Source organism: Salmo trutta, chromosome 24 (genome assembly GCF_901001165.1).
Source record: "Salmo trutta chromosome 24, fSalTru1.1, whole genome shotgun sequence".
Taxonomy (NCBI): domain Eukaryota; kingdom Metazoa; phylum Chordata; class Actinopteri; order Salmoniformes; family Salmonidae; genus Salmo; species Salmo trutta.
This window is the reverse complement of record NC_042980.1, coordinates 37,700,916-37,714,979: the sequence shown is the minus strand read 5'-3', so window position 1 is coordinate 37,714,979 and position 14,064 is coordinate 37,700,916. Positions and strand designations below refer to the sequence as shown.

At 43.7% G+C, this 14,064-nt stretch overlaps 2 protein-coding genes across 3 annotated transcripts; both read left to right on the top strand.

Moving 5' to 3' along the window:
- The first annotated feature begins 1,961 nt into the window (after positions 1-1,961).
- rnaseh2b (ribonuclease H2, subunit B) lies at positions 1,962-13,167 on the top strand. Of its 2 annotated transcripts, XM_029712048.1 has the most exons (11): positions 1,962-2,159; positions 2,595-2,666; positions 2,843-2,950; positions 3,054-3,130; positions 7,471-7,585; positions 7,875-7,939; positions 9,294-9,399; positions 11,294-11,375; positions 11,724-11,769; positions 12,152-12,229; positions 13,056-13,167. In XM_029712048.1, the coding sequence occupies exons 1-11, from the start codon at positions 2,096-2,098 to the stop codon at positions 13,164-13,166; spliced, it is 924 nt and encodes a 307-aa protein (XP_029567908.1). In that variant the 5' UTR covers positions 1,962-2,095; the 3' UTR covers position 13,167. The 2 variants fall into 2 exon arrangements, with proteins under 2 accessions (XP_029567908.1, XP_029567909.1); XM_029712049.1 differs by lacking the exon at positions 12,152-12,229.
- LOC115161243 (uncharacterized) lies at positions 7,947-9,285 on the top strand. The gene is made up of 2 exons (XM_029712050.1): positions 7,947-8,263; positions 8,366-9,285. The coding sequence occupies exon 2, from the start codon at positions 8,505-8,507 to the stop codon at positions 9,189-9,191; it is 687 nt and encodes a 228-aa protein (XP_029567910.1). The 5' UTR covers positions 7,947-8,263; positions 8,366-8,504; the 3' UTR covers positions 9,192-9,285.
- Positions 13,168-14,064: the final 897 nt, after the last annotated feature.

Here is a 14,064-nt window from a genome sequence, read left to right as displayed (position 1 = left end):
AACTGTAATATCTTATGCTTCACGGAGATGTGGCTGAACGACGACACTATCAACATACAGCTGGCTATACGCTGCACCGGCAGGATAGAACAGCGCTTTGCCCTCCGACGAACCATCAAACAGGCAAAGCATCAATACAGGACTAAGATCGAATTGTTCTACACCGGCTCTGTAGCTCGCCGGATGTGGCAGGGCTTGCAAACCATTACAGACTACAAAGGGAAGCACAGCCGAGAGCTGCCCAGTGACACGGGCCTACCAGATGAGCTAAACTACTTCTATGCTTGCTTCGAGGGAAATAAAACTGAAACATGCATGAGAGCACCAGCTGTTCTGGAAGACTGTGTGATCACGCTCTCCACAGCCGATGTGAGTAAGACCTTTAAACAGGTCAACATTCACAAGGCCGCAGGGCCAGACAGATTACCAGGACGTGTACTGCGACCATGCGCTGACCAACTGGCAAGTGTCTTCACTGACATTTTCAACCTCTCCCTGTCTGAGTCTGTAATACCAACATGTTTTAAACAGACCACCATAGTGCCTGTGCCCAAGAACACTAAGGTAACCTGCCTAAATGACTACCAACCTGTAGCACTCACGTTTGTAGCCATGAAGTGCTTCGAAAGGCACACATCAACACCATTATCCCAGATACCCTAGACCCACTTCAATTTGCATACCACCCCAACAGATCCACAGATGATGCAATCTCTATTGCACTCCACACTGCCCTTTCCCACCTGGACAAAAAGAACACCTATGTGAGAATGCTATTCATTGACTACAGCTCAGCGTTCAACACCATAGTGCCCTCAAAGCTCACCAATAAGCTAAGGACCCTGGGACTAAACACCTCCCTCTGCAACTGAACTTCCTGACGGGCTGCCCCCAGGTGGTACGGTTAGGTAACAACACATCCGCCACGCTAATCCTCAACACGGGGGCCCCTCAGGGGTGCATGCTCAGTCCCCTCCTGTACTCCCTGTTCACTCATGACTGCACGGCCAGGCACGACTCCAACACCATCATTAAGTTTGCCGATGACACAACAGTGGTAGGCCTGATCACCGACAACGATGAGACAGCCTATAGGGAGGAAGGCAGAGACCTGTCCGTGTGGTGCCAGGACAACAACCTCTCCCTCAACGTGATCAAGACAAAGGAGATTACTGTGGACTACAGGAAAAGGAGGACCGAGCACACCCCCATTCTCATCCATGGGTCTGCAGTGGAGCAGGTTGAGGGCTTCAAGTTCCTTGGTGTCCACATCACCAACAAACTAACATGGTCCAAGAACACCAAGACAGTCGTGAAGAGGGCACGACAAAACCTATTCCCCTTAAGGAGACTGAAAAGATTTTGCATGGGTCCTCAGATCCTCAAATGGTTCTGCAGCTGCACCATCGAGAGCATCCTGACTGGTTGCATCACTGCCTGGTATGGCAACTGCTCAGCCTCCGACCACAAGGCACTACAGAGGGTAGTGCGTACGGCCCAGTACACCACTAGGGCTAAGCTGCCTGCTATCTAGGACCTCTACACCAGGCGGTGTCACAGGAAGTCCCAAAAAATTGTCTCCAGCCACCCCAGTCATAGACTGTTTTCTCTGCTACCGCATGGCAAGCGGTACTGGAGCACCAAGTCTAGGACCAAAAGGCTTCTCAACAGCTTTTACCCCCAAGCCATAAGACTCCTGAACAGGTAATCAAATGAACACCATTTTAACTACACATTCTTGTACATATTACTTCAATTAGCCCGAATAACCGGTGCCCCCGCACATTGGCTACCCGGACTATTTGCATTGTGTCCCGCCACCTCCCACCCTCAAACCCCCTCTTATGCTGCTGCTACTCTAATTATTGTAATATATAATTAATAATTACAGGTTATTGCGACTTTTCTCCTACTACGTGGGGGACTTTTATTTTCACATTTCCCAAATTCCGTGACACGGAAGTACTTTTTTTGTGCTGCTGACGAGAGGCTGATTTGTTGCGCTGACAACAACCAGCTAGCTAGCTATCTTAACAAAAAATACACTTTTAAATTGTTGCTTGCCATTTTAACTAGCTTGCTAGCCGAGATCAAAATGACCACTAAAAAGAAGCGGACACCACATTCACAAAACGACAGATGGGTTGTTGTTGCTGCAGGTAAATTAGGCAACTGTAGCTCGCTAACGTTAGTTTACTAATTTCACTTTCATCTGTGCATAACTTAATATTATAAAAGTAATTGTTATATCTGTGGTATAACAAATATGTGTATAACTAACCTGTGGTCTAACGTAGTTTACTAAATAGCTAGTTATAGTAGTTTAGACAGAATGTAGCTAAGTTACTGTCATTGCTGGTTCGTCTTTCCAGCTACTACAATGGCAGTTGTTGTTGCATGATCCATCGTAGCCGAGTTAGCGCAACTTCACGATAGCTACACATCCATATTACATCTAAACTAGAGCTAGATCCATCGTTATCTAATTGGAACAGCTCCACTTGCAACAAAGTTTCGCGTCCAGCAGTGGGCTGCATCGGTGACAACAGCAGCAGCAGCATGTCATGTATTTGTGTATTTCTTTGTCCACACAGACTCTGTAGTGGAAACACCAAAGAAAGATGACAGTGACCCCACTTTCATCCGGCTTAGGAACCCTTCAACAGGTAGCTAGTGAGCATCAATAGCACATTTTACACAGACACAACGTAAACTAACAATCATTCCAAGCAAAACTATGAAAGTCAAAAGCATTGAAAAAAAGCATTCTCCAAAGTGGTAGCTAGCTTTCTCTTTACTCTATCTAGTGAAATTAGCTAACTATCTATTTTTACTTTTCTAGATGCAGCGTCTTTGTACCTGTTGGGCAGTGGTGATGTGCAGCTGTATGAGGTCAAAGCCTTTAACGAGGACTTCCACTCCTGGTTCATTGGCCAGACTGTACAGAGAGGTAATTTCCAGTCAGATGATGGGTAGTTAAGCTTAACCAGTCTTAATACATGGTGTACATTGCGGTGTTGAAGATTCAAATGTAATAATTTGATTTTGAACAGATGGGAGACTTCTGTATGTCACTCCAATGGATCCCCTCTTCCTACTGTTGCCCTACTTGATCAAAGCAGGTAAAGAGGTAAGTAGTGTGTCCAATCAAAAACACATCTTTTGACCATTGTGCAAAATACTATCTTTATTGTGTAGATAATTACATTTACATTTAAGTCATTAATCCTCTAAGAAAACCAATGTTCAAACCTTCAATGTTCAAATGTCTCTTTCATAATCCGTTCAAAACTTATTGGAGTTTTTACCCTTGTAGGATGGTCAAAATGACTAAATCAATGGAGGCCAGAGGAAAAAAGTGGTCATACTGTAAATCAGGAAAATAGCACCGTGTCAGCTAGGCTGGATGCTGTGTGAGAATTAAGGCTACCTGACAGGCTTACGATTGAACTCGTCATCTTTCTTTTGTAATCTAGGGGACATAAAACAATATAGAGGTAAAATAGATATTGTTTTTGAGACATGACATCAAGTTTTTTCATATTTTAGTATACGCTGTTCATATTAATGCAAAGTAGAGGTCGACCGATTATGATTTTTCAACGCCGATACCGATTATTGGAGGACCCAAAAACCCGGTACCGATTAATCGGCCGATTTTTATATATACATTTGTAATAATGACAATTACAACAACACTGAATGAACACTTTTATTTTAACTTAATATAATACATACATAAATTAAATTTAGTCTCAAATAAATAATTAAACATGTTCAATTTGGTTTAAATAATGCAAAAACAAAGTGTTGGAGAAGAAAGTAAAAGTGCAATATGTGCCATGTAAAAAAGCGGACGTTTAAGTTCCTTGCTCAGAACATGAGAACATATGAAAGCTGGTGGTTCCTTTTAACATGAGTCTTCAATATTCCCAGGTAAGAAGTTTTAGGTTGTAGTTATGGGAATTATAGGACTATTTCTCTCGATACCATTTTTATTTCATATACCTTTTACTATTGGATGTTCTTTTCGGCACTATAGTATTGCCAGCCTAATCTCGGGAGTTGATAGGCTTGAAGTCATAAACAGCGCTGTGCTTCAAGCATTGTGAAGAGCTGCTGGCAATTGCAGGAAAGTGCTGTTTGAATTAGAGGTCGACCGATTAATTGGAATGGCCGATTAATTAGGGCCGATTTCAAGTTTTCATAACAATCGGAAATCGGTATTTTTGGAGGCCGATTTGGCTGATATATATATATTTTTGTAATTATTCTTATTCTTATTATATATATATATTTTTTAGACCTTTTATTTAACTAGGGAAGTCAGTTAAGAACACATTCTTATTTTCAATGACGGCCTAGGAACGGTGGGTTAACTGCCTTGTTCAGGGGCAGAAAGACAGATTTTTACCTTGTCAGCTCAGGGATTCAATCTTGCAACCTTACGGTTAACTAGTCCAACGCTCTAACCACCTGCTTTACATTGCACTCCACGAGGTTACGCGAATGCAGTAAGAAGCCAAGGTAAGTTGCTAGCTAGCATTAAACTTATCTTATAAAAAAACTATCAATCAATCATAATCACTAGTTAACTACACATGGTTGATGATATTACTAGTTTATCTAGCATGTCCTGCATTGCATATAATCGCTTAGGTACACGTTGCTCCAACCATAAACATCAATGCCTTTCTTAAAATCAATACACAAGTATATCTTTTTAAACCTGCATATTTAGTTAATATTGCCTGCTAACATGAATTTCTTTTAACTAGGGAAAATGTGTCACTTTTCTTGCAAACAGAGTCAGGGTATATGCAGCAGTTTGGGCCGCCTGGCTTGTTGCGAACTGTGAAGACTATTTCTTCCTAACAAAGACAGCCAACTTCGCCAAACGGGGGATGATTTAACAAAAGCGCATTTGTGAAAAAAGCACAATCGTTGCACGACTGTACCTAACCATAAACATCAATGCCTTTCTTAAAATCAATACACAGAAGTATATATTTTTAAACCTGCATATTTAGATAAATGAAATCCAGGTTAGCAGGCAATATTAACCAGGTGGAATTGTGCCATTTTGCGTTCATTGCACGCAGTCAGGGTATATGCAACAGTTTGGGCCGCCTGGCTCGTTGAAGGTTGTGCAATGTAACAGGAATAACGTTTTGTTTTCGAGATGATAGTTTCCGGATTCGACCATATTAATGACCTAAGGCTCGTATTTCTGTGTGTTATTATGTTATAATTAAGTCTATGATTTGATAGAGCAGTCTGACTGAGCGATGGTTGGCAGCAGCAGGCTCGTAAGCATTCATTCAAACAGCCCTTCGCAATGCATTGCGCTGTTTATGACTTCAAGCCTGTCAACTCCCAAGATTAGGCTGGTGTAACCGATGTGAAATGGCTAGCTAGTTAGCCGGGTGCACGCTAATAGCGTTTCAAACGTCACTTGCTCTGAGACTTGGAGTAGTTGTTCCCCTTGCTCTGCATGGGTAACGCTGCTTCGAGGATGGCTGTTGTCGATGTGTTCCTGGTTCGAGCCCAGGTAGGAGCGAGGAGAGGGACGGAAGCTATACTGTTACACTGGCAATACTAAAGTGCCTATAAGAACATCCAATAGTACAAATGGTATAGAGAGAAATAGTCCTATAATTCCTATAATAACTATAACCTGAAACTTCTTACCTGGGAATATTGAAGACTCATGTTAAAAGGAACCACCAGCTTTCATATATTCTCATGTTCTGAGCGAGGAACTTAAACGTTAGCTTTTTTACATGGCACATATTGCACTTTTACTTTCTTCTCCAACACTTTGTTTTTGCATTATTTAAACCAAATTGAACATGTTTCATTATTTATTTGAGGCTAAATTGATTTTATTGATGTATTATATTAAGTTAAAATAAGTGTTCATTCAGTATTGTTGTAATTGCCATTATTACAAATAAATAAATACAAAAAATTGGCCGATTTAATCGGTACCGGGGTTTTTCGGGTCTTCCAATAATCGGTATCGGCGTTGAAAAATCAATCGGTCGACCTCTAGTTTGAATGAATGCTTACGAACCTGCTGCTGCCTACCACCGCTCAGTCAGACTGCTCTATCAAATATCAAATCATAGACTTAATTATAATATAATAAACACAGAAATACGAGCCTTTGGTCATTAATATGGTCAAATCCGGAAACTATCATTTTGAAAACAAAACGTTTATTCTTTCAGTGAAATACGGAACCATTCCGTGTTTTATCTAACGGGTGGCAACCCTAAGACTAAATATTGCTGTTACATTACACAACCTTCAATGTAATGTCATAATTATGTCAAATTTTGGCACGTTAATTACGGTCTTTGTTAGGAAGAAATGGTCTTCACACAGTTCGCAACGAGCAAGGTGGCCCAAACGGCTGCATATACCCTGACTCTGCTTGCACTGAACGCAAGAGAAGTGACACAATTTCCCTAGTTAATATTGCCTGCTAAAATGAATTTATTTTAACTAAATATGCAGGTTTAAAAAAATATAGTTGTGTATTGATTTTAAGAAAGGCATTGATGTTTATGGTTAGGTACATTGGTGCAATGATTTTGCTTTTTTCGCGATTGCGCTTTTGTTAAATCATCACCCGTTTGGCGAAGTAGGCTGTGATTCGATGATAAATTAACAGGCACCGCATCGATTATATGCAACGCAGGATAAGCTAGTTAAACTTGTAATATCATCAACCATGTGTAGTTAACTAGTGATCATGTTAAGATTGATTTTTTTTTTATAAGATAAGTTTAATGCTAGCTAGCAACTTACCTTGGCTCCTTGTTGCACTCATGTAACAGGTGGTCAGCCTGCCACGCAGTCTCCTCGTGGATTGCAATGTAATCAGCCATAATCGGCGTCCAAAAATGCCGATTACCGATTGTTATGGAAACTTGAAATCGGCCCTAGTTAATTGGCCATGCTGATTTAATCGGTCGACCTCTAATGCAAAGTTCCTGATCTTTTAAAAATATTTTCAAGCCTTTTACATTTAATTCAGCTCATGTCCTGCAAAATTTTGTCTTGGTAAAATGTATTTTATAACATAAGGAAGTGAAATGTCCACTCTGGGTGGACACCCTAAGGTAAGGCCCATAAGACCATACTCACTTTTGAAATGTATTTAATTGGTTTTATTGCATCTTTATCTCTCCCCTTTATGATTACATCTTTGTCAGTCTTTCTCTCTTTGTGATCTCTCTTCCCCCCTTTGTGATTTTATTAATCTCTCTTTCTCTCTTTGCGATGTCATCTGTCTTCCTCTCTTTTGTGATGTCATCTCTGTCCTGTGTGATTCCATCTCTGTTCGGTCATCGTGATGACATATCATTCGGTCTTTCTCTCTTTGCAAGGTCATTTCTGCCCTTTTGTGACGTCATCTGTCTTCTTCTTTTTGTGATTTAATTTCTCTGTGTTCTGCTGTAGGGGAAGTTCCAGCCCGTGGACCAGGTAATGATGGACGAGGACTTCCCAGCATGCACCAGGCTGCTGAGCTGCATACGCTCCCAGGCCTCCCTGCACCATGTGGCTGAGGAGAAAGGTCAGAGGTCACTGTGTTCAGCAGATACAAACTAATGTTGAAAGTTAATGTGCTCCTCAGAAACAATCAACTATCAACTCTGATTACGACCCCTCTCAACCCAATAATTAGCTTCTCACTCGTACGTCAGTCTGAAGCGCACATGAATGGTTGCTGGATTAAATGTCTATATCAGATCCTCAGAGACTGCAACACTCTTGTCACATTGTTTCTGATTTTCTAAGAATGAGCTGCACGTGAACACAGAATTCAAGTGTAATGTTGTGGTCTCTTTGTGCTGCTCCTTCAGAGGTGGGCAGTGTGAAGTTTCAGCGCTACAGCCAGGAGAGGACCATGGAATGGTTAAAGAAAAAGGTACACGTTGATCACTATGAGCTGCATATGCCCATATCATCCTCTATTGCAGTGGTTCCCAACCTTTGTCAGTTACTGTACCAACAACTGAATGTTGCTCTGCCTGGAGGACCCCTGAAGTACCCCCCATGTGCATTTTACCAGTAGGCCATTGGACTCATGATTTTTCCCTAGTACCCCTGTGGATAGGCCCAGTACCCTCAGGTGTCCTAGTACCCCCTGTGGATAGGCCCAGTACCCTCAGGTGTCCTAGTACCCGCTGTGGATAGACCCAGTACCCCCAGGTGTCCTAGTAACCCCTGTGGATAGGCCCAGTACCCCCAGGTGTCCTAGTACCCCCTGTGGATAGGCCCAGTACCCCCAGGTGTCCTAGTACCCCCTGTGGATAGGCCCAGTACCCCCTGTGGATAGGCCCAGTACCCCCAGGTGTCCTAGTCTAAGGTGTGCAAGGTTTTGTTCTAGCCCATTAAACCAAATCATCAATCAGGTGTTATGCCATGCTGTGGGTTCCCAGGAGAGGAGTGGGGAATGGCCATGCTGGGGGTTCCCAGGAGAGGAGTGGGGAATGGTCATGCTGGGGGTTCCCAGGAGAGGAGTGGGGAATGGTCATGCTGGGGGTTCCCAGGAGAGGAGTGGGGAATGGCCATGCTGGGGGTTCCCAGGAGAGGAGTGGGGAATGGCCATGCTGGGGGTTCCCAGGAGAGGAGTAGGGAATGGCCATGCTGGGGGTTCCCAGGAGAGGAGTGGGGAATGGCCATGCTGGGGGTTCCCAGGAGAGGAGTGGGGAATGGTCCCAGGAGAGGAGTGGGGAATGGCCATGCTGGGGGTTCCCAGGAGAGGAGTGGGGAATGGCCATGCTGGGGGTTCCCAGGAGAGGAGTGGGGAATGGTCATGCTGGGGGTTCCCAGGAGAGGAGTGGGGAATGGTCATGCTGGGGGTTCCCAGGAGAGGAGTGGGCAATGGTCATGCTGGGGGTTCCCAGGAGAGGAGTAGGGAATGGTCATGCTGGGGGTTCCCAGGAGAGGAGTGGGCAATGGTCATGCTGGGGGTTCCCAGGAGAGGAGTAGGGAATGGCCATGCTGGGGGTTCCCAGGAGAGGAGTGGGGAATGGCCATGCTGGGGGTTCCCAGGAGAGGAGTGGGGAATGGCCATGCTGGGGGTTCCCAGGAGAGGAGTGGGCAATGGTCATGCTGGTGGTTCCCAGGAGAGGAGTGGGGAATGGCCATGCTGGGGGTTCCCAGGAGAGGAGTAGGGAATGGCCATGCTGGGGGTTCCCAGGAGAGGAGTGGGGAATGGCCAGTAGATGTGACAGCATTAACTGTGTGTTGGTCTTGCTGTGTCTCTGCTGTTCCAGGCTGAGAGGACAGTGAAGATCCTGAGAAAGAGTAACATCTCAGTGGGAGAGGGAGTAAAGTCCACGACGTATGTCCGAGTCAAGCAGGAGTCAGAGACCCAGGAAGGTGAGTCAAGCCCAGGTCCAGTCTGGTCCAGTACTATATACCTGGGCATGCTCTCCCTGGCCTGCATACATAACATGAACCAGAGGATGGCACCAAACCCCTTGTAGAGATCAGGGGCCTCATTTATAACTGTTGCATACATTTCACACTAAATATCTGCGTGCGCCATTTCTGAAAAGACTGCGAGAAAATATATAGATTTCTAAACTTGGTGCACGCCATACATACGCATGTTTCCCCTTATAAATCACCCGTTCTAATTTACCTGTCGTAAAACGCCCTCCAGTCACCATTTATGATGAGTATAACGCCTGTCATTTGCTGTATCATTTGGAACTGTTGGCATTAGGCCACAGCATACAAAAAATGAATTGTTGTTAAATATTTAGTTTGTCAAAAGATTATTGTTTTTCTATGTCTTGTCTTGGTATAGGCTCTGAGATTAAATAGGCTATGATGTTGTGCTCCTTTCGCACAGCAATACTGTATCCTACCCACACGTAAGCTACCGGTCTATTTACTGTGTTGGCAGACTGTTTGAGTCTTTAGCAGTCATTTCTGCTGTGTCTGGTAAAGGACTTGTGTCAGTTTGGGAATGAGAACACAATGGCAACTTGTTGTGGGCCTGTCAGTAGAACATTTAGATTCAGCCATGTTTTCTATCCACTCTTCCACCAACCTAAACATGATGGACGGCCCACAAGTTCTGAGACATTGTCTAGGGCCGACTACTCAAAATAAAATGTAATTACAGGACTTGCAGTAGTATTCAAAGGGCTACTTCAATGTTACATTTGACTGTATTATAAAATGCTCTGTCTATGGGATTGAAAACTTGAAATACACAGCCTATTTATTTACTAGGCTACTAGGTTAAATGAGATGCGCATGGTAATTTGTTGTATGGCTTCTTCGGGAATATAAACCCATCACGGCCAAAAAAGGTGAATCATTTATTCTCCAATGGTTATGAAAATAAACTAAATAGGATAAATATTCATATGTCTATTTTAAATCCTACAGATAATTTTTTTTGTTTTCTCACTAACGGCAAATGGCTGCATTCTTGTTCATATGTTTTCCTGTTTTATTTATGAACAAGCTTTTCATAATTTCCTCCATTTGCACAAAATACTTACTTCCCAGCTTGCAATACAATATTTCAACCACTAGCAGAGATGTGTACTCATTGTCTGAAGTTTGCAGAGAGGTGAGCATATTCTCACGTCAACTAAATTGACGTGAGAATGCCAACTTTTGCATGAAGTGGCTCATGCACATTTTGGGCTGTATTTTGTACATACGCTCCAGGACCTAGCTACGCCCCAGGACCTAGCTACGCCCCAGGACCTAGCTACGCCCCAGGACCTAGCTACGCCCCAGGACCTAGCTACGCCCCAGGACCTAGCTACGCCCCAGGACCTAGCTACACCCAGGACCTAGCTACGCCCCAGGACCTAGCTACGCCCCAGGACCTAGCTACGCCCCAGGACCTAGCTACGCCCCAGGACCTAGCTACGCCCCAGGACCTAGCTACGCCCCAGGACCTAGCTACGCCCCAGGACCTAGCTACACCCAGGACCTAGCTACGCCCCAGGACCTAGCTACGCCCCAGGACCTAGCTACGCCCCAGGACCTAGCTACGCCCCAGGACCTAGCTACGCCCCAGGACCTAGCTACGCCCCAGGACCTACCTACGCCCCAGGACCTAGCTACACCCCAGGACCTAGCACAGCAGACTTAGCCAATTCCTGTTTTACATTGAGTTTCACACAAGCGCAGATTGTAAACCCAGTTTTCTGTGATATCAATAGGAAGGTTATAATTGTGTAATGAAATGTATAAAGTGATGCTGTGGTATTAACTCTCATACCCTCTATTCATAATCACACAGAGGACTACCTGCGGTATGCCCATGGCCTGATATCTGAGTACATCAGTGAAGACCTGAGCAAAGCCCTCCTCAAGCATCTCCAGTATGTACACACATTGACTATACTTAGTTTTTATGTATTAATGTTAAAAGCACAATCTAGAATTACATTTTCATGTAGCTTCATTGTAACTGCCACTGAGTAATATTTATTGAATGGAAACTGCAGATGACTGGGCGGTTTGAGGCAGTCACCACAGAATTCAAAGAACAGTTGTTTTGAAAACACATCCCCCACAGGGCAGCACTTTGACTGGAAATGTACTAGTGATTCCATTGCCAGATTGTGACATTAAGACCATGATAGTACTGAAGGTAACACATTAAGCAGTATTGTTAATGTGTAACAGTTTGATGGTGAGTCAGTAATCCTTCACTTTCCTCCTGACAGGTTACCTGAGCTCTCAAGTCCTAAGGAGGTGGAGCCTCCCTCAAAGGTATTTTTTCCAGCTTCATTTTGAATTTGTGTTGTTACACTGTGTAGTTATATTTGTATACAGTATATTTGTTCCAAGTTATGTGTTTATTTGGTAAAATATTTGTGATTTTTTTTTTAAATGTACTGCTTGCTTTTAGATATTGCAGCGCCAGTGGCTTTTCAACTGTCTTCTATTGACATTCACCTGATGGTTGCAGTGTAGCAGTAGATTAGTGTGTTTTTATTCCTGTTTCACGTGTGTTGGTGGGTGTGGTTGGTGGGTTTGCGGTAGTCACGGTATCTTGCGTGTCCCTGGCTTGTCTGTCGTGTGTCTGGGATGTGACGGTCGGTGTTCTGAGTGGAAAGTACGGCTAACTGTAAGTGCCGTGTTCGGTCGGCAGAAGCGGAAACTGACTGACAAACCATTGGAGGCAGGAGAGGACTACACCAAATTCAACAGCTCCGATTTCTCCCGCAAAGTGAGTGAGATTAGGGGCAGTCTGCACGAAGGGACCAAGGAGAGAAATGAGGGGGGGACTCTTGCAGGCATTTGTTTCTCAAACAGTTTTATAGGTAGTGATAGGTTTCCTGTACCTTACTAAATCTCATGTTACCTCATTAGCTAGCTAGTTAACAACCTGGACCTGGTAACTAACAGTATATCCAAACGTGGGGGCACAGAAAGAAAGGAAAAGGCATAGCTTCTTCAGGTGATCAATGATCATAGCAATGATTGAGTGACAGATTTGCATGTCCTCATCACAAACCTGACATTCTTAAACAGAGTGTACAGTTGTCTATGTAATGCATCTCAATAGGAAACAGTAGAAACCTAATATTTCACAAATCTTTTTAATTTCAATGACAGGTATTTGTATCAACATTTTAGTTAAACTAATTTACAGAGTTAGGTATTAGTTTCTAGGGATCAACATGTGCTTCAGCAGAAGCTAGAATTCACATTGATAACCAGTCTATCAATAAAAACATTTTCTGGGGCTGCTAAATTTGATGTGGTGCTCCTAACTTTAAATTGGGAGCAGCAGTGCTATCAACAAATGTATTTTAGAGCCCTTTATATAAATGTATTTTAGAGCCCTTTATAAAAATGTATTTTAGAGCCCCGTATATAATTTTCTGTCAAGCTAAACCAGTCTACGTGATTGCAGTTTAAAGCAATGCAGTGCAGAGGCCTACAAGTAACCTCTGTCTGGAAATGAGCCATGCTGATATGTAATAACATTTCAGCCGTCTTCACTCAAGGCGGATCAGCAATGCTATTGACTCTCTCTTCTCATCCCCCAGCCGCCCAAGAAGATGAGTGCTGCACAGAAGACCCTGGCCAAGGTGGACAAAACAGGCATGAAGAGCATGTCTGCCTTCTTCAGCCCCAAGGGAAAGGCAGAGAAAAAATGAATGTTAGGATGATACAGCTGTGTGTGTGTGTGTGTGTGTGTGTGTGTGTGTGTGTGTGTGTGTGTGTCTGTGTGTCTGTGTGTCTGTGTGTCTGTTTGTCGGTCAGTGTGCGTGTCTACAGTGTGTGTTTCTGTCGGTCTGTGTGGGTGTCTAGTGTGTGTGTCTGTCGGTGTGCGTGTCTAGTGTGTGTGTCTGTTGGTCTGCGTGTGTGTCTGTCGGTCTGTGTGTATGTCGGTCGGTGTCTAGTGTGTGTGTGTGTGTGTCGGTGTGCGTGTCTAGAGTGTATTTTAGAGCCCTTTATATAGGGCTCTAAAAAATAGCACTTTGTCCTTTTGTTTTGTCAGTGTGTGCCGGTCAGTCGGTGTGTGTGTGTGTGTCAGTGCAGTGTGTGTGTGTGTGTGTGTGTGTGTGTCTGTCGGTCTGTGTGTCTACAGTGTGTGTGCACGCACACGTGCTTTTGGTAATAAAGAAAATAACTATTTTTGTCCTTTTGTTTTGTCCTTGAAAAGGGTTGAATCTCCAGACAATAGGGATGATGCAGGAAACTCATCTGGAGCGAAGTGATTTGAATTTGCATTGAGAGGCAGGGCTGATGCACATTGAGAGAGGCAGAGGACAAAGCCTAAGATAATGAATAGTTACTATTCTTTCAAGGTTGGAGTATATTATGGTACATGTTCAAACTTGCTGCTCCCACTCTTCTTTACTGAGCGCTCAAATTACTGTAGATAACCAGCAGGAGTACAACATGTGGTCTCAGATTACTGTAGATAACCAACAGGAGTACAACATGTGGTCTCAGATTACTGTAGATAACCAGCAGGAGTACAACATGTGGTCTCAGATTACTGTAGATAACCACCAGGAGTACAACATGTGGTCTCAGATTACTGTAGAT

What these genes read in the sequence shown, in the direction of transcription:
- LOC115161243 (XM_029712050.1), top strand. Translation starts at nt 8,505, where the DNA reads ATGGTCATGCTGGGGGTTCCCAGGAGAGGAGTGGGGAATGGTCATGCT.
- rnaseh2b (XM_029712048.1), top strand. Translation starts at nt 2,096, where the DNA reads ATGACCACTAAAAAGAAGCGGACACCACATTCACAAAACGACAGATGG. An exon ending in TGGAATGGTTAAAGAAAAAG is followed by an intron (nt 7,940 to 9,293) that starts GTACACGTTGAT and finishes CTGCTGTTCCAG; the next exon opens with GCTGAGAGGACAGTGAAGAT. An exon ending in GGAGTCAGAGACCCAGGAAG is followed by an intron (nt 9,400 to 11,293) that starts GTGAGTCAAGCC and finishes ATAATCACACAG; the next exon opens with AGGACTACCTGCGGTATGCC.